Here is a 27,359-nt window from a genome sequence, read left to right on the forward strand (position 1 = left end):
CCAATAGCATCCTGGCATGTATCAGGAATGGCGTGGTGAGCAGGACTAGGGAAATAATCCTGCCCCTGTACTCATCATTGGTGAGGCTTCACCTCGAGTACTGTGTTCAGTTTTGGGCACCTCAGAACAGAAAGGGCATTGAGGTGATGGAGCAGGGACAAAGAAGGGCAACAAGGCTTGTGAAGGGCTTGGAGAACATGCCCTGTAAGGAGCGACTGAAATAAAGTTTAGGCATCTGGATGAGGAGCTACAATATATGGTTTAGTAGCTTGTGGTAGCAATGATAATGGGACGACAGTTGGACTGATCTTACAGGTCCTTTCCAACCTCATTATTCTTGTGATTCTGTGAACTGGAGCTGTTTAGTCTGGGGAAGAGGGGGCTGGGGAGACCTTATTGCTCTCTTCAAATACCTGAAAGGTGCTTACAGTGAGAGCAGGGTTGGTCTCTTCTCACTGGTGACAACTGACAGGACGAGGGGAAATGGCCTCAAGTTGCGCCAAGGTAAGTTTAGACTGGATATCAGGAAAAATGCCTTTACAGAAAAGGTTGTTCAGCACTGAAATAGGTTTCCAAGGGAGGTGGTTGAGTCACCATCCCTGGATGTGTTTAAAAACTGTTTGGATGTGGTGCTCAGGGACATGATTTAGCGGAGGGTTGTTAGTTAGGGTAGTATGATTAGATTGTGGTTGGACTTGATCATCTTTAAGGTCTTTTTTAACCCGAGAAATGATTCTATGATTCTATGAAAATCTTATACATATACTGAAAAAGTTGATCTATTTTATCAAGAATACTATTAATTATATACTCACATTGACTAGAAAAGAGCAAAACTTTTAATTGGTTTCGTAGAAACATCAGTGGATCTAAACATATAGCAGAAGTATCTGTCCCTTAAATCAAAGCTACAGAGGGGAGTGTGTTCAGTTCTCCATACTAATGGAGAAAGTATGCCTGAAGAGCACTTCCTGCTAACAGAAAGAATGACTACTGAAAAGAGTGGTCTAAAATAAGGATGAGTAAGTAATTTTGAGACTGAACAATTACAGGTCTATTGCACTGAGTTAGGTATCTTGCTGTGGTAAGGTACTTACTTCTCATTATGGATGGCCTACTTAATGACTTTTTTTTAATTATTGCTTTTAATTTAGTACTGGCTTAAGTGCTATCCATCAAATAATCTGCACTCCCAGATGGCAGTCCTGGACTGAAAATGGGCTATAACTGAAAGCTGGTTTCCTAACAGAACTTGCTGATAGTTTTGGTAGGAAATGAATTCATATTTTTGTTTTAAACAATTGCATTTATGCAATTAGGTACTTATATTTCTTTATAACACTCCTGAAATTCAAAATTACTGAGTTGGCAAGTCTTAGAGGGAATCTGATAAATGTTTATAAATATTTAAAGGGAGGTAGGAGGCAAATGAATGAGGCCAGTCTCATTGGCATGTAGCAAGAGGACAAGGAGCAATGGCCTAGAACTCGGACATAAGAAGTTCCATACTAACACACATAAGAATTTCTACATGGTAAGGATGATAGAGCTCAGGAACAGGTTGCCCAGAGAGGCTGCAGAGTCTCATGGTCTCATAGTCTCATAGTCTTGTGCGGGTTGGAAGGGACCTTAGAGATCATCGAGTCCAACTCCTGGGATTTGAGCCTCCTGTGTAGCAGAGCAGCACTTCTACCACTCCTAAGGAGATATTCAAGACCTGTCTGGACATCTATCTGTGTGACCTATTGTAGGGTACCTGCTTTAGCAGGGGCTTAGACTCGACAATTTCTTGAGGTCCTTTCCAACCCCTGCGATTATGTATGGTTCTGTATGGTTTCTTATGAGAGAGAACAGTGAAAAAGGTGACAATTAATTCTCACCGCATGATACAGTGGTGTTCAAAGGTCAACACAGGACAGTGTCAGACATATCCCAAACTACTTCAGTAAAAAACGCTGAAAGTATTTACGGTAAAACAGGCTTTTCAGCGTGCACAGCCTGGCCATCACCACGACTGTTCGCTTGACACTTTAGATCAGATCTGCGGTCGTGATAGCAGTGTTAATGAAGACACACTACCTGCTCGGATGCACATTTGGTTTTATGTATTTTAGCAGGGAGTGAGTGGTGTTCAAATCGTGCTGCGAGCGCACTCGGAGAACTTGGCGGCTCTGAGAACCCCTCGGATCGAGCAGCCCTGGCCAAGAAACAACGCTCGACCCCGCGGCGGGGAGGGCGGCGGCCCGGCCCGGCCCGCCCCGTGCTGCTTAGCCCCGCCGCTCCCGCCTGCCCCCCGCGGCACATGACCCGCCATGGAGACGCGCTGCCGCTGCCCAGAAGTTTGGAGCCGGGGGAGCGAACGGAGGGGACGGCGACAGCGAGCGCCCAGCCGCGGGCGGCTCAGCGGGGAGGCGGGCGGGCAGGTGAGGAGCGAGGCGGCGGAGCGCGGCCGGGCTGCATGACGGGCTGACGGGCGGTGTGTGCGGTGTGTGCGGTGTGTGCGGTGTGTGCGGTGTGTGCAGTGTGCTGTGTGCAGTGTGCGGTGGCTGCTCCAGGCTGCGGCGAGGATCCCGCGGCTGGACGGGACGGGGTTGGTCGGGCGGGCCGGCAACTTCGGCGCAAGGGGCGGTGCCAGGAACCGGGGTACATCTGTGAGGGTGCAGAGGGGGCCGGGGCGGACGGAGCCGTGGGGTTGGAGGGACAGCGGAGGCGTCGGGCGAGGCCGAGCACGGGGCGGGTCGCCGGGCGTCCCCTCTCTGCTCGCACAGCCCGCTGAAGGCGATGTTGGTTTTGTGCCGCGATGGTTCGTTTCCTTCGCACTCGGCTCTCGGGACACTTGATTGAGAGGTCGGGGCTGACCGTGAAGCCGAAGGGGCCGCGTGGATTGTCGGTGGTAGATGGTGACTGGCGCTTCCCCCAAACAGCGCGTAGTGAACCTGCCTCACGGACCTCAGGTATCGCTGGTACGGGAGCCCAGCAGCACGCTTGGCCTCTGTCTCAGATGGAGGCAACATTTGGAGGAAGTGGGGGTGGTGAGGTGCCCCGGGGACAGGAACCAAAGCATCAGAAGGTCCCTCATCTCTAGGCTGGCCCCACTGCCACCACCAAGAACATCTCTGCAGCTTTGTTGTGTTTTCCATCCAGGAGAGTGTGGGCTGCTGCTGGCAGCTACAGGATGAAGTCGCCTCCCTGCTGCATGTCTCTTAATTCCCAAGCGTCCCTGGAGGAACAAGGGAATAGCACGTCGCTGGGCTCCCTGGACTGCAGTGTTTTCTCCAGCGAAGAGGAGCAGGGACCCCTGCTGCAGAAGGTCGTTCCTTCCTTGGACTGCTTTACGATCAATGTGGGAGGCAGCCGCTTTGTGATGTCCCAGCAAACTTTGTCTTGCTACCCCGACACTCGTCTCGGCAAACTGGCTGTGGTGGTCTCTGCTGCCCGGGACGTGGCCTCTGGCCTCCTTGAGCTCTGTGATGATGCTAACCTGGTGGAGAATGAGTATTTCTTTGACCGGAGCTCACAGGCATTTCACTACATCCTGAACTACTACCAGACAGGGAGGCTGCACGTGATGGAGCAGCTGTGTGCACTCTCCTTCCTGCAGGAGATCCAGTACTGGGGCTTGGATGAGCTCAGCATCGACTCCTGCTGCAGAGATCGGTGAGCTGTGGGAAAACACAGAGCAGGAGCATGGGCTGAGTGAGCTCAGCACTGGCTGGTGTTCAGGGACAGTCAGGTGAGAGATCCAACAGTAGGGCAGAGAAGGTAGCACAGAAGAAATATCCTCAAAGCTGGGCAAATCCAGAAGTGTATCCTACTCTGGAGGTAGATGGAAGTGGGGAATGGGACAAAGAGGTGTGTTGAGTGAGATCACTGCTTACCTTTGCTGTGAGGGACAGGTTGGCAGTGGAGGCAAGATAGTAAGAGCCTGGCATGAGCAGAATATAGGTTTTTCTGCATCAGTTTCAGACTGGCCCTGGAAGTTCAAAGCGGAAAGTGGCAGTGCTGGAGTTAGAATGGGCTGTCAAAGCAAAGATGTACATTCAGTGTCATTCAGATCGCAGTTTTATCCTAGCTGAGGGGTATCGTGTGTGGAGTCAGGAGAGTCTGGAGCTTCACTGCCCAGTACTTTCTGCACAGTTGCAAGCAGGAGAGGCAGAAGGTGGGAGTGGTCACTGCTGTGCTGAGGGTGGGTGGCACAGCTGCAGGAGAAGCCCTGGGGGGAAGCATGGAATATGGATGTAGCAGCTTACAGGGAGGGGGCAGCAGCAGGGGGAACATGGCTTGTTGGAGACAAATTGTGACAGGCAGTTTAGGTACAAAGTGGGTTTTGACTGACCACCCCCAGGATGTTTCTGTTAATTCTATTTGCACCTACTTTATCTACCATATTAGCATTAGCGGTTTGTCTGTAGTATAAAGAGTACAACTGCTGTTGATCAAACTGGTTATGTCAAAATTATTGGAAACAATCAAGCACATCCATCCTGCCTCACCTCTCCCACCCTCCAAAAAAAAGCTTCAGTTATCCTATCCTTACATGGATATTGCTGCCTCTGAGACATCTGTATCCTAGTTTTCATCCCATTCTTCATTTGGTAGTAGTTATAACTGAAAGTTCCTAATTCTTTGGTGGTACAAGAAGCTACTGACCTCTTGGGCATATGCAAGAGTAACACAGGCATGAGATGAAGGAAAAATTGCGTAGCCCCTTAATTTAAGTCTTGATATCTACAGCTGTCAGGAAATACAGATATAAAGGAAAATAATTTTTACAGTGTAATTTGAGAATGTTGTTTCATGAAATAGTTCTGTAAATACACTAACATAACACTCAGCTATGCATTTACAGTCAATAAGTTTCAATCAGCAAAGATACATGCTTTGTTGTGTGACAGTCCATATGTTTAATGCAAGATAGCCAGGGTCATCTGAGCATGTATTGATCAGAACTTCATACATGAACTGCAAAGCTTTTATTATGTCTTCCCTTCTAGCACTGCAGATACACACCAATGTAATAAAACTGCAATATAATTAATAAAACTGCAATAAAATTGAGGACAGTGGAGAAACAGAGGGTCTGAATTGCTTATAAGAATGCACACTAGACATGGAACTAGTCCTACTGTAGGCAATGTGATCCACATAAGTAGCACATTATATGAATAAAATTACTGTGTACATACAAACTGCCACTGCTGTGACGTGGCTAAGTAGGAATATCAGGTCAAAGGAAACATGCTGTAGGGTCTCAGTTAATAAAGTCCTTCACAACACACTTGACATCTAGGTTTCCTAATTTCTGATAAGGTATACTTTAATGTGTGTTCTTAGACCTTTTCTGGTATAGGATAAGAAAAACATACGCATATTGGTATTAAAAATGTTTTTGTTGGGGGATTCCTGGGCAGGTACTTCAGGAGGAAGGAGCTGAGTGAAGCCTTAGACATCAAGAAAGATGCTGAAGAACTGGATGCTCAAGATGAGGAAGAGGACTTTTCTGGTACCCTCTGTCCCAATGTCAGACAGAAACTTTGGGAAGTTTTGGAGAAGCCTGGTTCCTCTGCAGCAGCGAGGACTTTTGGCACTTTATCCATGGCTTTTGTTGTTGTGTCCATTGCCAACATGGCTTTGATTTCAGTAGAGCTAAGCTGGCTGGCACCGCCACTACTGGATGCCCTTGAGTACCTGTGCATTGCATGGTTCACTGTGGAGTTTGTTCTGAGGTTCCTGTGTACACGGGATCGATGTCGCTTTCTGAGGAGTGTGGCAAACATCATAGACCTCCTTGCTATTTTGCCATTCTACATCACACTTCTGGTAGAGAGTCTGTGTGGTGGGGAGAGCTCCCAGGAACTGGAAAATGTGGGGCGCATTGTCCAAGTGCTGAGACTACTCAGAGCACTGCGGATGTTGAAGCTGGGAAGACATTCAACAGGTACTTCAGCCATGGCAGTGGTAGTTCTTAATTTTACTACCAATAAACTGTCCTCATTTTGTGTGCATTTCTGTCTTTTATGTACATTGTAATGTTAGTTGTGATGGCTTGTGAAACTCTTACTTTTGGACATTGATAACAATGTCAGGAGATTTCTTCAGTAAATTGTAGTTCTTCATAAAGCCAGTACATTTCGGTTGCATAGAACATTTACAAAAGCAGGCCCCAAAGCTGCATGCTGTAAGCCCTTCACCAGTCATTCACAACATCACATATTTTTTCAAACATTTTTATTTGAGTTAGGAAGAAACAGAAGTGACCCATGCTTTTATATTATCAGAGGCTCACTGATGACAGTTCATAATTATCTGTCATCATTTGTTACACTTAAAAAGTTTTATGCAAATAAATGGATCATGATTTTGCTCACTTCGCCCATCCTGAAAACAATGAGGTTCTGCTGGATAGAGAATGTTTCAATAAAACTGTTTAATGTGAATCATACTTGGCAGTGGGTTGATGGGCTCTCTGACCATGTCGAACATTATGGAATCTGTGTGATATGTGGAGCACAGCTAGGGCACTGAGTTGGCATTAGGTTCAGCACAGAGTGGCAATGTCAGGTTCAGCCAGCGTTCTAATGTGATGCCCTTCATGTCCAAGCACTCCTGATGAAGTCCTTCCAGAATTTCCTGCCTTGAAGCAGCAATGGTTTGCTTCATTTTTGGAGAGCCATCTCCACCTTCTTCATGAACTGGCCCTATTTCAGTGGGCATTTTAGCAACAGGATGTGTCTTTATTTTTGTCACTGAAGAGCAGTGAATCTTCATACCGGTAGCAGTGAGTAGCTTTAATACTGTTGAGCATAATCATAGTGGTTTTGGGATTATGCCTACCCGGATGCGTAACTGTCCCTTGGAATGCAGTTGAGAGGAAGCTGCTAATGATTCAGTCTGTCAGTGAGTTTGCTGTGCTTCAGTATAATTTTTACAGTTTTTGTTCTATGCAAGGAAGCCTACTGCCCACTTCCAATTACATGAATGTGAATGCGTTCCTCCCTTGTTCTGTTTTGAGAATAAGAAAATGATTTTGTCACATTAAGGCACTTTGGTGCTAAAGACAAGATTATGATCCAAAAGTATGTTAATTCTAGTTAGAAACTTTCCAGAGTTTCCACTTCATCATAGTTTACTTTTAAAGTAATACTTTACTGTTACAGAATGAATGCACAAAACACAATTCTGAGGCTCTGTCAGCTATAAAGTAAGTTTCAGGTGCCTGTGTAGTAATTGTTAACTTCAGCTGTATTCAGTGTTTCAGTGCTTTCAGAGGTGATCTAAACCTTACATGTCCAACCTGCTGCTTTTATGCTTTTGTTTCCCTCTTTTTTCTTTTTTTTTTTCTTTTTTTTTTTCTTTTTTGTTGTTGTTTTAATAAAAAGCATATTTAAAGAAGCTTTGTTGCTTATATATGTTAACTGTATTATATATTATGTATGTAGCCTAAGACAACACCTCTTCACTTCTAGGCAAGCCAAAAGGTTGGACACCCATGGTCTAAACGTTTCTGCCTAAAGTTAAAGGTTAAATTCATTAAAATGTTACTATAGTTTATTTCCCAATATTGTATTACTAATGTTAAGAGCTTAATCATTCATTTGCCATGTTTAGTAGAAAGGAATTAATTTTATCTCAATACAGTCGTCTGCTCTGAAAGTGAGCTGCCATCTTTCTTCTGCAATCAAATTACCAATTTCAGTATGCAAGAAGTGACATACATCACAATTGAAGCCGTTCAGATCAGCATTATTGCCACTGTGCTTGTTTCTTTGATAGCTGGGAATTACTAGTTACTTAGTTGCACAACAGTAAATCAGCTTTGGCATTTTTCTGTGTAATTTAAATGTAGAAGGCCGTGAATTTGATTTTCTGTCAGAAGATGTGTGGTTGCTAAGGCAAAACATAACTCTAATAAACCAAGACAAAAAATAGATTAGTGGATCTGAAGTGTAACTTCTGACCAGTAGAGGTTTGTAGTGGAAGAGAGTTGTGCTGACATGGTTCTGAACACACTTCTGGCCATAGCAGCTAATAGAAGATAAACATTCTAAGTACAGTACACAGATACGATCCTCGCACAAACGTGGGCAGTGCCGATAAATCTCAGAGTGTAGGAGTAGCACTCAAACACCTCTCTTGCATTAGGCAGCTTAAAACTGCCTCCCAGTGAGGGTTCTGTGGCTCTTGTACTCTCACATCAGGTGAAACTTCATACACTGCTCACCTGTTTTGTGTGGCAAAAGGAGTGCAAGATCACAGGAAAAGATGCAAAAATCTGTGGCTGCCAGGAGCAACTCCTCTGTCACCAGGGCAGGATGGTCAAAGTCATGAGTTATGGTCACCGTGTGGAAACATAGAAAAGCTGAGATCCCAGCGGCAGAGGTTCTGCTATCAAGGGCAGAAATGAGTTAGGAAAAATCTAAGTTCTTCTTTCCTCCATTTTTAGAGAAATGGCAGATTAGCCTTTTTGTGGGGAAGGGAAAGAAAAATGGAAGAATCCTTTGAATGCTGAAGTCAGGAGATGGATTTAATGCATAGAAACACTTGGGCCATACTAGAGTGAGTGTTAAATTGTGCAAAGTGCTATACCTTGTCAAAGAAAATTGATCAATTAGTAGTATGTCTACCAGAAAATGTATAGCTACAGGATGAGATGACTTCTGAGATAATGAAGGTACAGATTTGAGTGGGTTAGGAATGAATAAGAATTGAACCTTCAGTTTTCACATTTTCTGATGCTTCTCAGCTGTTGGCTTCCTTCTGTGGCCATGTTTAGTCTGAGGCTTTGCTGGTCCTCCTCTAGGAAGCACTTAGAAATTTACTCCTTGAGAAGCAGGATATGAGCATCTGATGGCAATGGGCATGTTTGAGAGAAGGCTGTAGCATGTCAGGATGAGATGCTGCTGGATTCATGAGAAAGCAAAACTTCAGCACTTCCTGAGTTCAGTGCCAAAAATTTACGATGATATAAAAAATGCTGTGTGTAAACTGAGTCTCCTGATTATCAGCTTGCATTATCAAGTTCCTTTGGACAGCAAAGAGGTGGAACTTGTGATGCATGGCAAAAATGTCTCTCTTGCTTGCTGCTGGTTCGAAGGCTGGAGCAGTTTGCATGCCCCAAACACACAGACTGTTGCAGCAGCCCAGCACCTTCCAGCATGAGTAACCAAGCTGTTATAGCTGCTGGCTGGGAGCTCTCATAAGACTTGCAGAGGTGTCTCTGATGGAACAGCTCAAGTTTGGCTGTATGCTGGGGCTGGATAAATCATATTTAAAAGTTAAAGTAAAGCAGAATACATAATCCTGAGTACACCAACTGAATCCCATTTGGAACGAACTGTGGATTCCAATAAGTTGTCTGATTCATAGATTCATAGATTCATCTAAAAACATCTCCTGACTTCTTCTGAATGCACAAAGTGATGGAGAACCACCACTGCAGTGATCTCAGTGATCATGGGCCATCAATACAAATATTTACTTTGATTAAAAAAATAAAATAAAAATAAAAAATGAGGGTCAGTCATTGTTTTTTATTTTTTTTAATTTTAATTTTTATTTTTATTTCCTTTGAGTTTAACAAGTTAAAGAGTACTGTAGTTATTACTTTCCTTTACGATAATTAAGATAACTCTTTAATACCTGGTTTTGATAACCAAGGCAGCTTGAGTTCTGTTGTGGTGTTTTTTTACCACAGAATCATTTTTGTTATACTCTTTTATTTTAGCATCATTGTTTTATATGAGGATAATAGAATAATTTTAAAAGAACTTACCAGACTCCTTAATAGTAAGAATAACTGACCATTAAAAAACTATTTTGCTGAAGGTGTCGTCCATGTGATGCAGAGAGTTAGCAGTCCTTGTTTATGCTTATTTCAATCTGATTTAAGAAAGTTGTGCTGTTGCTTTGTTGTTTTGTTTTGTTTTCTTCTTTTAAAACCAGTATTCCTGGGCTCCATTGTAAAGGGCAAACCTGGATTTTACAGTCTTTACTTATGTCACGGAGACTTTTAAATTGGTGTACCTACTTCCTAGGTCACCTGAAAGGATTTATTCTTCTACCTTGTTCAGTATGAAATTTTACATGGTAATTGAGTATAATAACTTCCTTGGAAGATGAGAGCTTGATCTGTGTCCTTGCAATTGTCCCTTGCTTTTGCACTGCTGTCTTAGTATATTTTCAACAGCTGGACGTCGTATTAATAGAAAAAAAGATGAGTCTGATATATCTTATTTCCCCTTTCTGTTACATAATTAACCTGTATCACTTACAATAAACATTCTAACTAACAGACTTTCATAACAGCAATATAAAACCCAGATATGGGAAAATCCTTAACTGTAGCTAGCAGAAGAAAACTTTGAAAAAGGAAACATCCCCTACAAAATAGCCTGTTCTTCCACTGTTTGCTGAACATAAATGAAAACTTTAAATCTCATTAGATCTAAAGGGAAAAAGAAACGGAGCCAAAAGCAAAAGGAAATTTTAACTTATTTCATTTTGAGATTATGGAAGGAAAGCAAATCAAATTCTTTGTTACTTCAATGAGCATCAGAAGGCTGCAAGCAGAAGCAGCAAAACTCCATGCAAATGTTGTTTTAGTTACATGTCTACTCTCATGAGTACACTCTTACATGAAGAGTTATTGATAAGCACTGTGGGGTTTTTTTTTTCACTTATTAAGGAAAACATATAGCATGTTTTAAGAAGAATATTAACAGTCCAAAATCAGCTGTGATTCAAAACATAATTTCAGTCTCCCATGTTTTTCAACCAGTTTGGTACCCTGTTATCTTCTTTTGTTTATGAGCAACATTTATCCATTGCAGTATTATTGGATTTACTTTCCTGCTTGCTTTGTCAGGCAGACTGGCCTTCAGGCAGCAGCTCTAAAAGGAATGAGGGGCATTATGGAGTGCAATCTGCTGCACATAAATTCCCTGTTCGACCCATAGGCAATGGTGAATTAGCAGGAGTACTTGTTTGCTTTGGGAAGCTTTGCTGTCTCCAGTTTTGACACAAGCACAGCTGCTGCTGGACTACTGTATTTGTTTTGATCTCTCCAGATAAAGATGTTGATAGACTGTGAGGGGGAAGAAGGGTCAGAGGGAGGTGATGAGAACTATAAAGGTTTGTAAACAGTGCTTAGCAAAGAAAATGTACTGTGTTGCAGCGTTTGTGGCACGGACTCAGATGTGAATGATCCAAATCATTTATTACAAGTTCTCACATCCCTTATATACCTTCACAAGTTGTTATTTTCTAACTTTCCCATCCGCCCTTACAACTTTCCCAAACACCTTACATGTCAACAAAGCATTCTACAAAACACTTTTCAACTGTCCATGCAGGCACATATCCAATCAGAGCTGTGAGACTCTTCTCCTTGCAGAGGTGTCCTTGTTTCTCATGCTGTTTATCTTGCTCCACAGCTGCTGCTCTGAACAGCTTTTCTTGTATTCCCACACTGTGTGACAGAATTAGGCTCAAAGTACCCACCTGGGAACATGAATTTGACAACAGGGTGCTCTTTTGTCCAAGAGATTAATATGATAATGGCTGGAAAACAGGCACATTCCAATTGAACGTAGGAAGCAGATGTTTTTAGCAGTTTTAAATGGCTATTTAGGTAACTTAATAAAAACTGTGGTAGACTCTTCATTATGGCCAATTACTAAATCAAGATTGGTTAGTTTTTCTAAATCGTATGTAGTTCAAATGATAAACAGTAAGCAGAATTTATATGCTCTGTATAAAGGAAAGTGAGAGGATGTTAGTGTTTCAGTCTCATAGTCTCATAGTCTCATAGTCTCATAGTCTCGTGCGGGTTGGAAGGGACCTTAGAGATCATCGAGTCCAACCCCCAGTATTCGAGCCTCCTGTGTAGCGGTACTTCTACCACTTGCGCCACAGGGGATTCGAACCCGAGCCCCGGTGTTGCAACACGGCATTCCTACCACTGCGCCACCGGGGCACAGTCTAGCATCTAAGTCTAACATCTTAATCTGTTCTTTTTAAATCATATTCTTGCAGTAGTTTTGCTTGTAGGAACTGCAGCCCTTTTTCATAAGCCATGTTCATTAACAGCCAAAACAAAGGCATAAAACATCAGCTTTCAAATACAGTGTTTCACGAATCACTGAAGGGAACTGCACAAATCAACCTACTGACTGCATTTCTTGTTTTTTCAGGGTTGCGGTCCCTTGGAATGACAATTGCACAGTGCTACGAGGAGGTTGGCCTGCTGCTGCTTTTCCTTTCTGTAGGAATCTCTATATTTTCCACGGTGGAGTATTTTGTTGAGCAAGGTGTGCCAGGTACAACTTTCACAAGCGTACCTGGCGCTTGGTGGTGGGCAACAACATCCATGACAACTGTTGGTTATGGTGACATTAGACCAGATACTACTATTGGTAAGGTAGTGGCCTTCATGTGTATACTGTCAGGAATACTAGTTTTGGCTTTGCCAATAGCTATCATAAATGACCGGTTTTCTGCCTGTTACTTTACGCTGAAGATAAAAGAAGCTGCTCTTCGGCAGCGGGAAGCTTTAAAGAGACTCATGAAGAACTCATCCAGTGACTCAAATATCAATGTTAATTTGCGAGACATATATGCACGCAGTGTCATGGATATGCTACGGCTGAAAAGCAGAGAGCGAGCTAGCACAAGGAGCAGTGGAGGAGATGACTTTTGGTTTTGACTTTTAAGTAATTTAGCCTTGTATAGCAAATAGACTACTTCAAAAATGTGGCATTAAAAATCTGTTTTTTAATCATTCAACACATAATGTATTGCTTTTCCACCTGAAGCTTTAGTTGCTTGTACAGAATGATGTAGCCGGTGTAAGCAAAAGGCTCTGAGGGTGCCCAGAAACATATTCCCAGAACTGGTTCTTGGTAGGTGAGAGAGAAAATAATGGGTACATCACAGTAAAACAGTGTTACAAACACTTGTACGTGAATCTTATGTTCTTGCTTATGTACAGTATTAAAATCTAGTTGAAATTGCTATGGTGTTTTGAATTTTAAAGACCCACAAGATTTGTATTTGAAATAAAAAATAAAAGGTAAATACATTAGGAAAATCAGAAGAAGTAAATGGTTACCAGATAGATACATGGAGGGTATCAGGAGATTATAGATGGAAAGTATTAAGCAGATCAAAGATCTGCAGCCAACTGTAAAACAGTCTTGAGTTGGGTGCCATAACTTCAGGCACCCTCTGCAGTTGCTGCAGAAGTTAGAGGAGACAATAAAGCTTTTGCTGCGGTCATTTAGAAACTTACTTTGAAACATGCCTTCTCCTTGTGTTTTGATTCTCTTAACTTATTTGTCCAGCTAAGCAGATTTTGTGCTTAAGTAAAGTCACCAGTGGATACCAGAAGAAACAGAAATGGTAAACAAGTTACTCATTTCTCTACCTCCTGTTAAAATCAGGAAGTATTCCAGTAAATGAGCCAGAGGTAAAAGAAATGATTATAATCTCGTAATAGGTTAGATCAAAAAATCACAAACGTCTCATTTCATTTTTTTGGCAATGTAAGCACAAACATTATTTATATTTGGCATTAATTCAACATACTGCCTGAAAGCAGGCTTCTATTAGCTGTGGATTATTTAATTTGATCAAGTACTTATGTGTTTAGGAGGCTTAGACTGTCTTTCTTTGAGTATATGTGAATAGGTGAAAACCCTGCTTTTAATAAATACTTAATAACTCTTGTTTAGATGCAAGAATGTGTTTTCCTCCCATTGCCTGTAAATACAATGCAGATGGCAGATTTTTCAAAGCTACAACCTTGAAGCAAACTTAACAAAAATTCAGCTCCTGATTTGTCAGTTGATATCAACTAGCGTTTGGGTTTGGGATGAGTGTGGTATGCGCAGCAGCCATCAGGGGCATGAGAAAACTTAGAAAGTGTAAGATACCAGTGCCCTACCAATAAAAGTCTTGTTCTGAAAATTTGGAAATCAGGCTTACCATCTGTGTCACACAGAGATCAAACAATATTGTCACAGTGTTTCTTTCTGCCCTGATATTCTATGAGTACATGACGAAACTCCCATCGATGTCCAGGAGACACAATTAATTCTACAGGGAAAGGCTTGATGCAGCCCACTCTAAGTTAATTCATAGCTCCTTGGAGCAGGAAGTCCCTGAGCTGCACAAATTGTACAGGCTGTTTCTCATTCAAAAGTCATTCTAATTATAGAGAATTAGGAAGAAGCTTTTATTGTGGGAAGACTGTTTTGTAATGTCTTTTGTGCTTTCTTGTACAGTATCTGATCTCTGTTTGAGAAAGGAAATGCAGTTAAATAGATGACTGATTCTCTTCAGGGAATGGCTGCTTTTATTACATCCTGTGTTTGTTGTGAAGGACTCAAAAGAAGGAGAGAAATGTTCTGGGATGTATCAGTTGATTCAATCCTTTTACCAGGTCTGAAAGTAAAATTTCTTATAAATGCCCCTGTGGAAATGTGGCTGAGACTTTATCCAGTAGCCACTTCAACTTATATTTTCAGAACTCTTGATTTTAAATTCAAGGTCTCCAAAGAAATAAAGTGTTTGTCAATCATGTTGTTTATTCAGCAAGACTATTCAGTAATGTTACCTGTTTGCAGATCAAGATTGTTTCTGATTTCATGTCTTACATATGGGACCAGAGCGTTCATACTGAACCACAAACACTACAGGGCATTACAACTCTAAAACATGAAACTACGCCATTTCCCTACAAGTACACATTTGAAAAACAGCTCTGTCATCACTAAGGCACCAAACTAAGGATGTTACTGTGCAATCTTTTGAATATTATGCTGAAGATAAGTAAGAAACTACCTCTGCTCCTCACATCTGTTCTGCCATTTCCATCACATAGTAGCCTTGGCAGAAAGGATAATGAGTCAGAACATAAGTAACATTTTGCCTGTCTTCTTTGAAAACAAAATACTTCTAAAAACTGCAATCAAAGCATGTAACTGCAGCACTTAATTCAGCCTGCTCTAACCCTGGTTCACTAGTTCAGGAAGCGATACTAGTTAAAAAACAGTGGTATAGGCTATAGTGCAGACTAACAATCTGAAAAGTCTTGTGTATTTCTTTGTAGATGCTTAGAAGCAGCACTTAGCACCCACCAGAACCTTTTACACATCACTAATATTTTTCTTTGTTCTCACTTTAAAGAAGGCCACCAGCCTCCTGGGCTGTATCAGACAGAGCACTACCAGCAGGTTGAGGGAGGTGGTCCTTACCCAGCTGGTAAGACACAGTTGGTGCTGAGTTCCATACAGAAGAGACATACTGGACAGAGTTCAGCAAAACACTGGAGTGCCACACTGTAGAGTCTGACATTTCAGGGAACACTCATGTGGGATGGACTGGGTGATTTATAACCTCTGTGAATAAATTATAGAAATATAAATCTCCACTGACTAACATTTTACAACTGTTTAATATTGTGATTTACTTTTTATGTTATGGATATTGATCCTAAATGCACAGTTCACTAAATGTTGGTTAAGTAAGTGTTGTTAGTAAGTCAATAAACCACTTAAATCTCTATGTGATATAAACTACGTAAGATGAGCAGTTTTAAGATGAGCTGGACAGGAGTTCTGCTGGCCAGCTCTGAGTTTGAGGTCACCATGTGGCAGATCTGGCAAATCAGGTTGAACACAAAAAGGAGCACACAGGAGAAAGTTGTGATGTCTTTTACATGTAATGCCCATTTATTTTTGTTTCCTGACATTCAAAATCTATAAATTCTCACCTTGATACTGTCCTGATAATGAGTAACATTTTTCTCATTTTCTAAGCATTGTCTTTGCAAACCTCCTCTGAAGTATATATGTACACAAACAATTCATTTGAAAAACATTTTTGCTGGGATGCCCCCCATCTAAAATGCATTAAAGCAGTTGTTCCTGATGCAACTCATACCTGTGAGTATGAGTTACTGTTGTCACAGAGCCTCACTGTACAGCAGCAAGGGCAGAACAGCATATTCCTTGGTCTCACCTCAGCAGATGAGGTCTCTGGGGCTCTGGGCTCTTGAACATGTCATTCATTGAAGCGGAATGTTGGAGTCAATATTCTTTCTAGAACTGAGGTGCATTTTTCTAGTTTAACCTCTAGTAAATTTAATTTTCCAAGTTTTGAATGTTTTAACCAGCCCCGTAATTGTTACAGTTTTGCCTTTAACGCCACAACACACATTTCATAAGAATTTGATGAGGCATGTAATCTTGGTGTAAATGGTGAGCCTGGCCTGATGAAAAGCAGTAAATTAAGGGCATTCCATCAGTAAAAGCTGAATAACTTATTTATAATTAACTTCTTGTTGATATATGAAAAAGTCTTTTCTGATAAAGTTGAACTTGGTATGTATGATGGGCAATTCTTCTAGTTGTTTTACCTGATTAAAACTATGCACAAGTGCATACTGCAATATAACAAAAACGTGCTACTGCAAACAGCCTCCCTAAGTGGTATCGTACTCCTCAAAAATCAAAGCAAAATCTCTAAAAGTATGGGATTTCCTCTACCTACTGCTAATTTTGTACAGCTTTTAGTAAGACTAAATCTGCTGGTAAGTCCAGTAGTATTGCTGTGCGGTCGTGTAACTAACACATTCATTTCACTTGAATGTGTGAGAAAGGCAGTTGTCTTTCCAAAATGCACAGCAGAGATGATAGGTCCTGGGAAACAGATAAAGTGTGGACGACTCTTTTCATTGCCTAATGTATGAACTAGTTTACAAGGAGAGCTGAGAATAACATTCATAAAAACCTACTGTGATTTTTACCAAGAGCAAGTACAACAAATTGACTTCTACGGTCATTTTTTCAACACAGCTGAAAAAGACAACTGGCTTTAAAACAGTTAAGAGATAGCTAATGAGGTCATTCTTTACAAGCAAGCACTGTGCTAAAGATTCCTAAACTGTAGCTCAGAGCCTGGGGTATGAAACATATTATGCAATCCAACAGTGTTGAATTACAGAAAAAATATTCAGAGATGAATGTGTATCTGCTTAAGAACTGCTGACCACTGAAGCAGCATTCATAAGCTAAGACCTCTTTTATCCTAAATTAACAGCAGCATTACTTTATGGACTTCAGTACATGCTATCAGAAACTGATGGAGTAACAGGCTCCATGGGATTTCTCCATGGCCTTTGAGACTTGTGGGATGCTGCGGTGATAAATGCTGTTCTTACTGAAGCCCAAACAGAAAGATTAAACCCTTATTAATGCTCAGTATATAAGAAGAAAATTAATGAAAGTAGAGCAGGAAAGAGCAAATTAATTCAAACTTAAATTAAAATTAATTTTAAAGAAGTTGAAATACTTAGCTGAGATTTACCAGTGACTTTTTGTGACGGACTATGTATTTTACCTCTTATGTCTTCTCATGAGAAATGAAGTACACGTGGTTCAGTGCAGAGAAAGAAATTATTTTCAGCTCATTAACTGACACGCATCATTTGTCCACACCACAAATTAGATAACATTAATTATTCGTACCTCATCCTAGTCATTCAGCCCTGTGTATCAGGCATGCCTTCCCCTCAAACTATGCTTAGGGCTTCATATTTGCATTTTTCTTTTGTAGACCATTTAAAAAACAAAAAGCCACCTTGTTGTAAGAAATAAACTTCATCTTAAAGGAATGAGATCAGATTGATTCTATTTCCAGTCCTTGCTATTTGTTGTTTCTGCTGTTATTCCTCATATAACCCTCCCATCTTCTCTTCCTGGCAGGAGTTGCTGAAAAACAGATGGAAGAATTGCCAATCACAGCCTTTCACTGTCAAAATGTAGATAAACCTACCCCATAAACCTGTGGTCTGATTTCTTATATTAGAAACAAAATCCAAGTCAAGAGAAACAAGTGTGATATTTCACTCACAGCAACGGGGACAGTATTGATTAGGAATCAAAAGAAATCTAGTTTTCCAAATTACTGGAAGCTTTTGTGCTCACAGCCAGTCAAAGCATACCTGCCATGAAACATCTAAAAAGTCAGACTTCAGTAACAAGTTAAAAATAAAAATAAATAAAAAAAAGATTCTGAGAAAATACATGTCTGCTTGATTCAGATGGTTAACATAATCAGTACTGCAAATGAGCCTGAGAGGCAAGGTCCTACAGTGCAAGTTGTGCAGATAAGAATGCAGCTGTTTCTTAAAGATCCCTCCATCCAAATGTATAGGACAAACCAAATGCTGTATTCAACTTGGCAGTGTAAAGGAGCAAAGCTTTACCAAAAAGCTTTCATAGAGGTTTGTTGCAGAAACAATGTGACAAGTTCAGCATGGCAAATTTATTGATTCAGTGGAATTATACCAGGATGAGTTTGCTCACTTTCCAGCCAGAACTCTCTGTAAGAGGCTTTATTGTCTGGTGTGGGCCACAACAGGGACCAAAACCAATATTGAAATTGTGGTCTATGTTATGCAGGCCACCTCCTACATATGGAGATAAGCCCAGTTTACTTCTGCCAGCCATCACAATGGAAATACTGGCAGCCAGAGCTAACAAAATGCCACTGGCCATCATCATAATATGGGGGCTGTGTTCTACTGCAAATTTTCCCATCAGCTGTCCAGCAGGGGACTTGATTTGAACAGATGTGATGACACATAGGCCAAAATAAAATGGAAGATGAAAGCTCTTGTCCTCACCAATCACTAAGACACCAATATGGTTTGGAGCTAGTGCATTTCACTATCAATTATGGAATGTTCTTACAGCTTAGCACTAGAGCAAGCAAAATTTTCTGTAAAAAGGAGGAAGGGTGTCATCTATTTGGTACCCTTCTGTGTCAAAAGTATCTGTTTGGCAATTTAGTAAGTCAGAAATCATTGCTTGCATTCCCTATCACATACATCCTTACGTATTACAGACTTTTCTTCAACTGGTGGATTGAGAGGGTTTCATTTCTTCATATTGTGCTTCCATTCACATTATCTTTTTCAGTTTCTTAATATTGGCAGCACCATTCCTGTTTGCCTTTATCATAAATCTCAGATCAGAATACATTAGCCAGTTAGTCACAGTCCTTTAGATGATTCATGCTGGAATGTTGTCGTCTGGTGCATGCGCTGTCCTGATGAAATTGCTAGCAAGTGCTACTAGAAACAAGAAGGAGATCACAGCACAGGTGCAATTATAGGAGAGAAAGCTGCACAACTGCATGTTCCTGAAGCAGTAGTTGCTGCATAGAACACAGTGTGCTGTGGCTTCTTCCTGGCACCCTGCAACCCAAAATCAGTCTATGAAGCGAAACCCAGCAGTTTTTAAAGGAGTCCAGTAAAGTGCAACCCTCAAGGTACATAAGCAGAAAGAGCTCCTCTGTACATCCTGTGCTCCCTCTCTAATTTGTCTATTGCTAGCATTTATCCCATCCAGACCCTCAAAACTGTGTAAGAGGCCTCAAATAGGCCAGTTGTTTGAGGACTCAGTAGGTAGCAGCAGGTCATCTGCACCTGAGAGGGGGTGCTTCATGCCCCTGAGCTCATCCAGGGAACATTCTTACATTTGATTGTGCTCAGTGATAGAGCATTATTCTCACATTCAGTACAGCATTCTTTGCACGTTCTATTTTAGCCACCACACTATGCTTTTTCTAGAGAGTTTCATTTCCTCACCTAACCTCTGTGTGTAGAGGTGTTCAATTAGCAAGGCAAAATATAATTTGTTAATTAAGGAGAAGATTTTAGCAAAGTAAAGACAATTAGGAATCCATGTAAGACTGGAAAGCTGATAATACATGATAGTTTGCTAAATGAAAAAGTAATTATAAGACAAAACTATAAAGGTTTGATTTAAAATTTAAACCGAGATCAAAAAATAAAAAGACAGAAAAGTCAAGAACTGATAAAAGGTACAAAACAAACTCAAAATATGGGATCTTGTTTTACATAACAAAGTGTTTCTAAATGCCTTGCATTTAGCCACTGTGTGGGGCTTGGAAGTATCTCATGTAGTATCCCAGCTTAAAATCTGTCCTTGAGTGAGGGAGAAAATCTTATTGCTGGATACATATTTTTCTTTTGGAAACTGGACAATGACATCAGCAGAATGGCTGATGTTGGCAGGGACTCCTTGGTCGTAGAATTATCTAGGTTGGAAAATGATGACCTCTAAGGTCATCTAGTCATCAAACTGCCACCAATATTGCCCACTAAACCCCATCCCTAAGTACCATATCTACACATTTCTTGAACATGTCCAGGGATGGTGACTCTGTCACCTCCATCTTGCCCAATCTCTGCTCCAGCAGGGACACCCAGAGCTGGGGACCCAAGCCCACATCTAGGCAGCTTCTGAAGTTTTCCAAGCAAGGGATTCCACAGCCTCTGGGCAACCTGTGCTAGTGCTCCAGTATCCACACAGCACCAAGCTGCTTATTGGTGTTCAGAGGAGGCCTCCTGTGCTCCAGCTCATGCCCTTTCTCTCCTGTGCATGGTACCACCTAAAAGATCCTGACCCCATCCTCTTCACACACTCCTTTTTATGCATGTGGAATCTATTGTTTCTCACATGAGCGTAAGACAATATAAGACAGACAGAGAAGACGAAGTAACCATAAGAGAATAGCAGTTAATTTTCTCCATTGGTCTCACTCATCTCCAGTAAGCAAACAAGGATGGCAGCATGTGAAATTAATCTCCCATGCTTATTCAAGCTACACAAAAATTGACAGGCATATTCTTGTCCTTCCAAGAAGGGTACTAGCAGCATCCAGCACTGGCATTCAGAGTATCTTTGGAGAAGTACTTAACTTCTGCAAATAGCCTGAATGTACTGGCTAGCAGGATGGTTAGTAGGAAGGTAGATATGACATCGTTCACCCTCCTTCTTCACCTTCCTGTCCTGTAGGAGGTATGAGCAGCCGTGCCACTTTCCATCTGACTGAATTTTGACTTTGTTTATCTTGACTTTTTTATTTTTTAACTTGGGATTGGTTTTTCTTCTTTACGCAGAAAGGCCGTGCTGGAGACTTTACACAGATATATACCTAATTTTTGGACTGTGTGTGCACAAAACTGTACAGGATTTCATAAACAAGCAATTAAAAGCTGCTTGAAAACCTATTCATCTGCCAGAAGGATTTAATCTTGACTGCAGTATTCATGTGATTCTATCACTACAGCAACCAAGCCTGTAAACAATACTTCTGGTCATGGATAACATATCAATAGCATAGTTTAGCAACTAGAAATAAAAGCCTGTCAGACTTGTTCTTTCCTGACACTGTAGGCTTCATGATGCAAATGATCTTTCAATTGCTTTGTTCTAATTGGAGAAAGTTATCTTGCAATGCTCCTTCTGGTCATCAGGGCCGCTTCTTCTTTATATTTCATTACTACGTTCTGACCTGTCATCCATGCATACCTGCTAGCATGATGACAACAATATATTAATGCATATGGATACTAGTCCTTGTAAGTAAGACAAATTATCATTTAATTCTGTACCTACAAATTAAGATCAATCTTTTGAGCTTCTCATGGAATGCTTCTAGGGAATTGTGCAAAACCCTGGTAATATAATGTAGTACAGAAGGATTTAACTCACCTTGAAAACAAGGTAAATCTAAAGAGATGATCTTTGTAGAACAAGTTTACTAAATCTGAAATAAGATTCCTAATCTCTGTTTTATTACATAAAAGAAAGACTTGTATCAGCATTGTCTCCTGATGATACTGATATCCCTGAGGCAGCTAAGTAGCACCAATGAAAAAGAATCAGGAAGGCCTTTTAAAAGTTTGAAGTCTAATTTGCTGCCTTAAAACTCTCAGCAGAACTCCTAGCATAGGTGAATTATATTGCAACAAGGAGTGTTTAATCATTTAATCTAACTTCAGATATGCGCAGTGTAGAAAACTGTGCAGTGAAACAGATCATCTTGATGACACTTTGGAGTCATTTAATTTAAAAGAGAACATCTCAAATAAAATTGCCAATTGTTCTCCATTGGCTGAAGGGACCTTCAGAATGACTACTTAGGCACAGAAACACATTAAAACTCAAAATGATGGAGAGCTGAATCATTCCTCTTGAGCCCTTTTTGGTGCCAGCAAGTTTACTCTTTATGTGTTCAACAAACATTTCAGGAAATTTCTTCACTCTGGATCCCGATGGGACGACTTTGAATCAATCTAACTGGGCTGATGTTGGAGAATTAGGCTCAAATCGGGTGATGGTCCTCTCTAGAAAGATTTGATGAATCAAAAATAATCATCAGAATTGATAATTTCTCATTCTTTCAGTAAGTGAGTCAGTTGAAAATGCTTTTTAGCATTCCTTAATGCCCCCTACTGTTATGAGAAGTAAAGCCAAGAATGAAATGCCTAAATTTTGGTGGAATTAATCTGGGAATAGTTATTTTATATATATTACAGGATGTTTGTTTCATTACAGTTCCATATAGCTCACCTCTTCCAAATGGAGCCAATCACATTATAAAACAGATAGAAACAACTGTCATTGAAGTTTGCATTTCAAAAACAGCCTTGAGACTGAAACTTATTTACTTAAAATTATTCCACAACTTCTTGTGAATAACAATAGTTAAGATAGAGAAAAACTTTCTTTATAAATGAGTCCCAAATCAAATGTAGAACTGCTTTAAAAGTGAATGTTAACTGTAATAACCAATTTGAGTAACGACATGAATTTACTGTAGGTTCCTTTCCAGCAGTAAAAGAGAGATTCTTATATTTTAAATGTTTCTTTTGGTTGGGTTTTTTCCATAATTTCTAAGCATGTTATTTTAAACACCTATAAAAGACTGATGATACGTACATACCTGATGTTCATTTCACTTGTAAGGATAAGTGCTAGCAAGTTTAAGCTGCATCTGTTACAGCTATATCTTAGTAACAGCTATTAATTCAACAACAGGGAGAGGCTCCATTTAAATCGTCCTTCATGTTTCTCTTTTGTGTTCCATAGATATTACTACCTTCCTTATCTGAACAGTATGCAAATGCAGCATTCACACAGCAACCTTAAAGTCATCATTCTTCCCTGAACGATGGGGATGTGACTAGGAAAATAAAGGATCACATGAAATAGTTAATTTGTATTTTTTTATAAAGGCTCCTCACACAATTCCATTCCAGATGGCAGTGAGAGAGCAAATCTGTTCTGTTCTGTGAAGATACGTGTGTTATAATAGGCTCCAATGGATCAGATTTATTTTCTAATGTTTTTCTCACAGAACAATTTAACCATTTCTGTCAACTGCTACTTGTCTTTATATGCTCAGCATGATGCATTCATGTAAGACTTCTTGTCATTGCTCTCTGTAACATGCCATACCATTGAGACATCTTTGAACAAATGATTCCTTGCCAGGGACTTTTCTTCTTAGAAACTGATAAGTTCATTACTCTTCTGCACAGAGGATCTTATCTTAAAGCCTTTCCATTTAGTAAACAGACTGTCTCCATTACTGTCACCTTTTACCACTTTGGACTCCTTTACTGATGTTCCACTTTAAAACATTTTTCCTATCCATGACTCCAGTGTCTTCACACTTAGTAAACAAAGCAGTTTATGGATTATTTCTCCTTCATGCAGTGATGCTGTTCGTTGCCCCTGACTGGTAGGTTCCTGGCAGCTCTGCCATGAGGATGACTGGCATGACAGTCTGCACTTAAACTCTTGACCCTAGAGCTTTAGGAAATCATGAGGCTATTAGAAGGTCTAGGGTAGATGAGACAGCTATTTCATGTTTGAACTTATAGAACAAAACTAAATATTCTGACACACATTCCCAAACTTCCTGGTATTTTCCCTCTCCTAACTGATGGCACTGTTTATTTGACAAAAGGCACATCCAACAGAATGCAGAATATGATTTGGCTTGCCTTAAAAGCTTAAAGAATGGCACAATGGAATATATATTCAACACAGTCTCTGGACTATTTAATTCATTGTAAGGGCTAAGAGTCTGTCAGATGCATTATATATGCGCTGAATAGGATAAAGTAGAAATAGGAACTGTCTCCTTCCAGTTAGATGCATCTCACCACTCTAAATAAATAAATCAATAAATAAAATTTGAAACATCAATATCTAATCTATATTTCCTGTCCAGCTTTTCTTCATTTTATTCAGGCTTCATATTTGCATTGTAAGCCGGATGGACAGAACTTGCCTTAGAATTGCTCTTAAAAGGTGTTATCTCTCATACATGAAGGAAGAACTGTGGTCTCCATAAGAACCTGTTCTTCTTCTGAACAGCACATTAGAGAAATATCTCCTTGTTTCACTGTAACATAACCTGAAGAGACTTAAAGAAAAGTATTCCTACTTCCTTTCAGACTGCTAGTGTTTGGTATTGAAGATCAATTGCATCAAATTAATAGGATATCTCTTCAAGTCAAAAGGTAAAAAATAAAGCTAGTCCTCTTTAAGATAACATTCTGATATAAAGTGAATTAAAAAAAAAAAAAAAAAAAAAAAGCCTTTGTTCTAAGAGATTTTGAATCACATTTTTTGTAAACAGAAAAAAAAAAATGGATGAGATGCCAGAGCTCCTGTGCTTTGGATCAGCTCAGTAACAACGAAGAACTATTGTTTTCCAGTAGGTGTGATATGATCACATTTGTTTTTATGCTGTAATTTGCATTTTCTTTGTCACTTTTCAAGTTTGCAGCATTGCTTAAACTAGTATGAATTTTTGTTCAGAAAATCAGCTGTCCAGAATGATCAGAAATCTAAATGAAAAAAAGGGAAGTGTTCTTACTTTACTGAAGCTTGAACAAGGAGATGAACTGCCAAAACACTGAGAAGTCTTAGGTCTCCTCTTGATATATAGAGAAAAGGAAAGCACAAACCTCCCTTATGACTGTAAAATTGTTTTGACACTTTTCATTACAAAACTTCAATCAATATTAATAATGGTAAGTCTCTTCTTATTAAAAGAAAAAAAGAAAAAGAAAAAGAAAAAAAAACACGAAAACAGTAGAGCAGAGAAAGTGAGCATCTGGTACTGAAAATGTACGTATCTTATGCTGTTTGTGCCATCCTAATAGAGGTGTATTTCATCTCTCTTTGGTGTAGTCCTTCAACTGACTTAATGTGAACTAAGTCTCGTAAGTAATGCTCAGAACATGTCTATGTCATGGCAGTTACTCATACTATGCATATTCTCACATGCTGTGGCTGTATTTAGATCTCCAGTTCTGAGCCAGACATTGATTTGGGTGTTACTTATTCCTTTACAAAGCTGAATTAATACGGTAAATCTGTCTTTGTGTATGATAGGACAATGAGCATCAGTTTCCAAACAAGATTAAATGAAGCAACTCGAAAGAAAAGACAAAACATTTATTTCAATCACTGGTTAAAATTTATGTTAATTTTTTTCCCCAGTGTAAAAACAAACAAACAAACAAACAAAAACAAAAACAAACAAACAAAAAAGCAAACTTCTGTGCAAGAAAATATATGTATTTCATATATAAAAGAAATGCTACCTGTGGTTCATTTGGATGTAGTATCTTAGTACAAGGTCAAATGTTTGCAGCAACAGGAACTGTAGGTCACTGCATTGTAGCTAACCAACCAATTATTCTGTTTCTGTGCAACTTGCCATTTTGTTTCACTTCAGAAAATACATTCTCTTTTCAGTATCAGCTCATCCATTTCATCTCTGTAATGTTCAGATGCCTTCTAAAATACCAGTCATTGTTTAAAGGAATAAAAACGTTCATTTCTGATGGCTGCCAAGAGGCTAATTAGCTACACTAGTATATCCCATATTTTTTTTTTTTTTTTTTTTGCTGTTGTTGATGGTTTGTTTGTTTTTATTTTAATCACTTCTTAAATACTAATTTGAAAAGAACAAATTGTCACTGTGGAGAAGAACATTTTCAGTATGGCTTCAAAAGTCTTTTCAGTTTGTAACACTGCAGAAATATATCTAAGGAATGATTTTGCTTATTATAGAATCACAAGGTTGGAAGGGAGCTACAAGATCATCTAGTTCAACTGTCCTCCCATTACCATTGTTACCACAAGCCACTAAATCATACCTCATAGATCCTCATCCAGACGCCTCTTGAATACTGCCAGGGATGGCAACTCCACACCACCTGCCTGGGCAGCCATTCCAGTGCCTGACCACTCTGAGAGAAAGTTTTTCCTTAGGTCTAATCTAAATCTCTTCTGGTACAACTTGTGGACATTTCCTTGGGTCCTGTTGGTTGCCTGGGAGAAGAGTCCAAACCCTTCCTCATCCCAGTCTCCCTTCAGGAAGTTGTAGAGTGCAATGGATTCTCCCCTGAGACTCCTCCAGGCTAAACAATCCCAGCTCCCTCAGCCAATCCTCATAAAACGTGTGCTCCAGACCCCTCACCAGTTTAATTGCCCTTCTCTGGACACGTTCCATGGTCTCAATGTCTTTCTTGAAGTGAGGAGCCCAACTCCTTGTTGGAACTTTTGTTCAAACATGATCCTATAAATTGAAATGATGATGTTATGGAAAACTTATTAAAAGGCCTTCTGCTGCACGGAGGGAACCACTTGCCTTTCCAGCAATACTGAGTAGAATCACTCTGAGTACTTCAGTCAGTATGGTTGCAATATCAGCTGGACAGTGTATCAGAGATGGCATTTATTAACTCACGCAACATAAGATTATCTGAATTTCACTTTTCCCTATAAAATAGAACACATTATTTTCAACACACATGTAATTACGTATCTTGAAGTTGTTAAGAGACGGTTGAGAGGAACTGAACTATTTCTTAGTAAGACATTCTGAAAAATGAGAAACATCACGGAAAAGGAGAATCCTCATCTACTTGCCTATTCTACCAAGCTCCCACCTTCTTTTCCTTAGCTGAAGTTGCATCTCTCATTCTCACCTCACATCACAAACAGGCAATCAACTGCAAAAATTGAAGATTGGGCACAAAGTATACTCAGAGGCTGTAGAAGAGTCTTGCTTTTCTGCTTTTCACAAACACATAGTGAAGGCAAGGAAGGTAATGGGAAGTAGCACGGAATGTCTATGAGTGATTAAGCACAAGCGAGAACTATTTTCATAAATTAGAAGCTGTGACATACAAATCAGGAAAAAAAAAAAAAAAAAAAAAAAAAAGCCTTTGAGGAGTTGCGTTGTGTTCAGTAACAGAGCAGTCTGCTGAGCTCAGGGCCAAGCTCTTCCCAGTCTCTTGCTGGGGATGGGCTTAGTCCTCAATTGTTTCTGTGTTTAGTTATTTTGATGATCTGTTATTCTATGTCTTTATATAAAAATCCCAAAAGAGGAGCTTGTGTGGAACACTAGTTGTCTTCAGAGATTAAATAAAAGCACTTTGTGGTGTCTGTGTA

The 27,359-nt window shown here is 40.2% G+C and overlaps 1 protein-coding gene across 2 annotated transcripts; it reads left to right on the forward strand.

Moving 5' to 3' along the window:
* The first annotated feature begins 2,184 nt into the window (after positions 1–2,184).
* Positions 2,185–14,578, forward strand: KCNV1 (potassium voltage-gated channel modifier subfamily V member 1). 2 transcript variants are annotated; one of them, XM_015856169.3, is made up of 4 exons: positions 2,185–2,423; positions 3,145–3,657; positions 5,412–5,938; positions 12,192–14,578. In XM_015856169.3, exons 2-4 carry the CDS (start codon positions 3,176–3,178, stop codon positions 12,701–12,703), a joined length of 1,521 nt encoding a protein of 506 aa, XP_015711655.1. In that variant the 5' UTR covers positions 2,185–2,423; positions 3,145–3,175; the 3' UTR covers positions 12,704–14,578. The 2 variants fall into 2 exon arrangements, with proteins under 2 accessions (XP_015711655.1, XP_085393181.1); XM_085537055.1 differs by having other exon boundaries at positions 2,301–2,423; positions 3,145–3,733.
* Positions 14,579–27,359: the final 12,781 nt, after the last annotated feature.

Source organism: Coturnix japonica, chromosome 2 (genome assembly GCF_054131305.1).
Source record: "Coturnix japonica strain WE chromosome 2, WE-NBRP24, whole genome shotgun sequence".
NCBI classification, from domain to species: domain Eukaryota; kingdom Metazoa; phylum Chordata; class Aves; order Galliformes; family Phasianidae; genus Coturnix; species Coturnix japonica.

Bases quoted from the DNA above. Each gene is read 5' to 3' on its own strand.
- KCNV1 (XM_015856169.3), top strand. From the start codon at position 3,176: ATGAAGTCGCCTCCCTGCTGCATGTCTCTTAATTCCCAAGCGTCCCTG. The intron at 3,658-5,411 runs GTGAGCTGTGGG...ATTCCTGGGCAG, and splicing joins GACTCCTGCTGCAGAGATCG to GTACTTCAGGAGGAAGGAGC. The intron at 5,939-12,191 runs GTACTTCAGCCA...TTGTTTTTTCAG, and splicing joins GCTGGGAAGACATTCAACAG to GGTTGCGGTCCCTTGGAATG.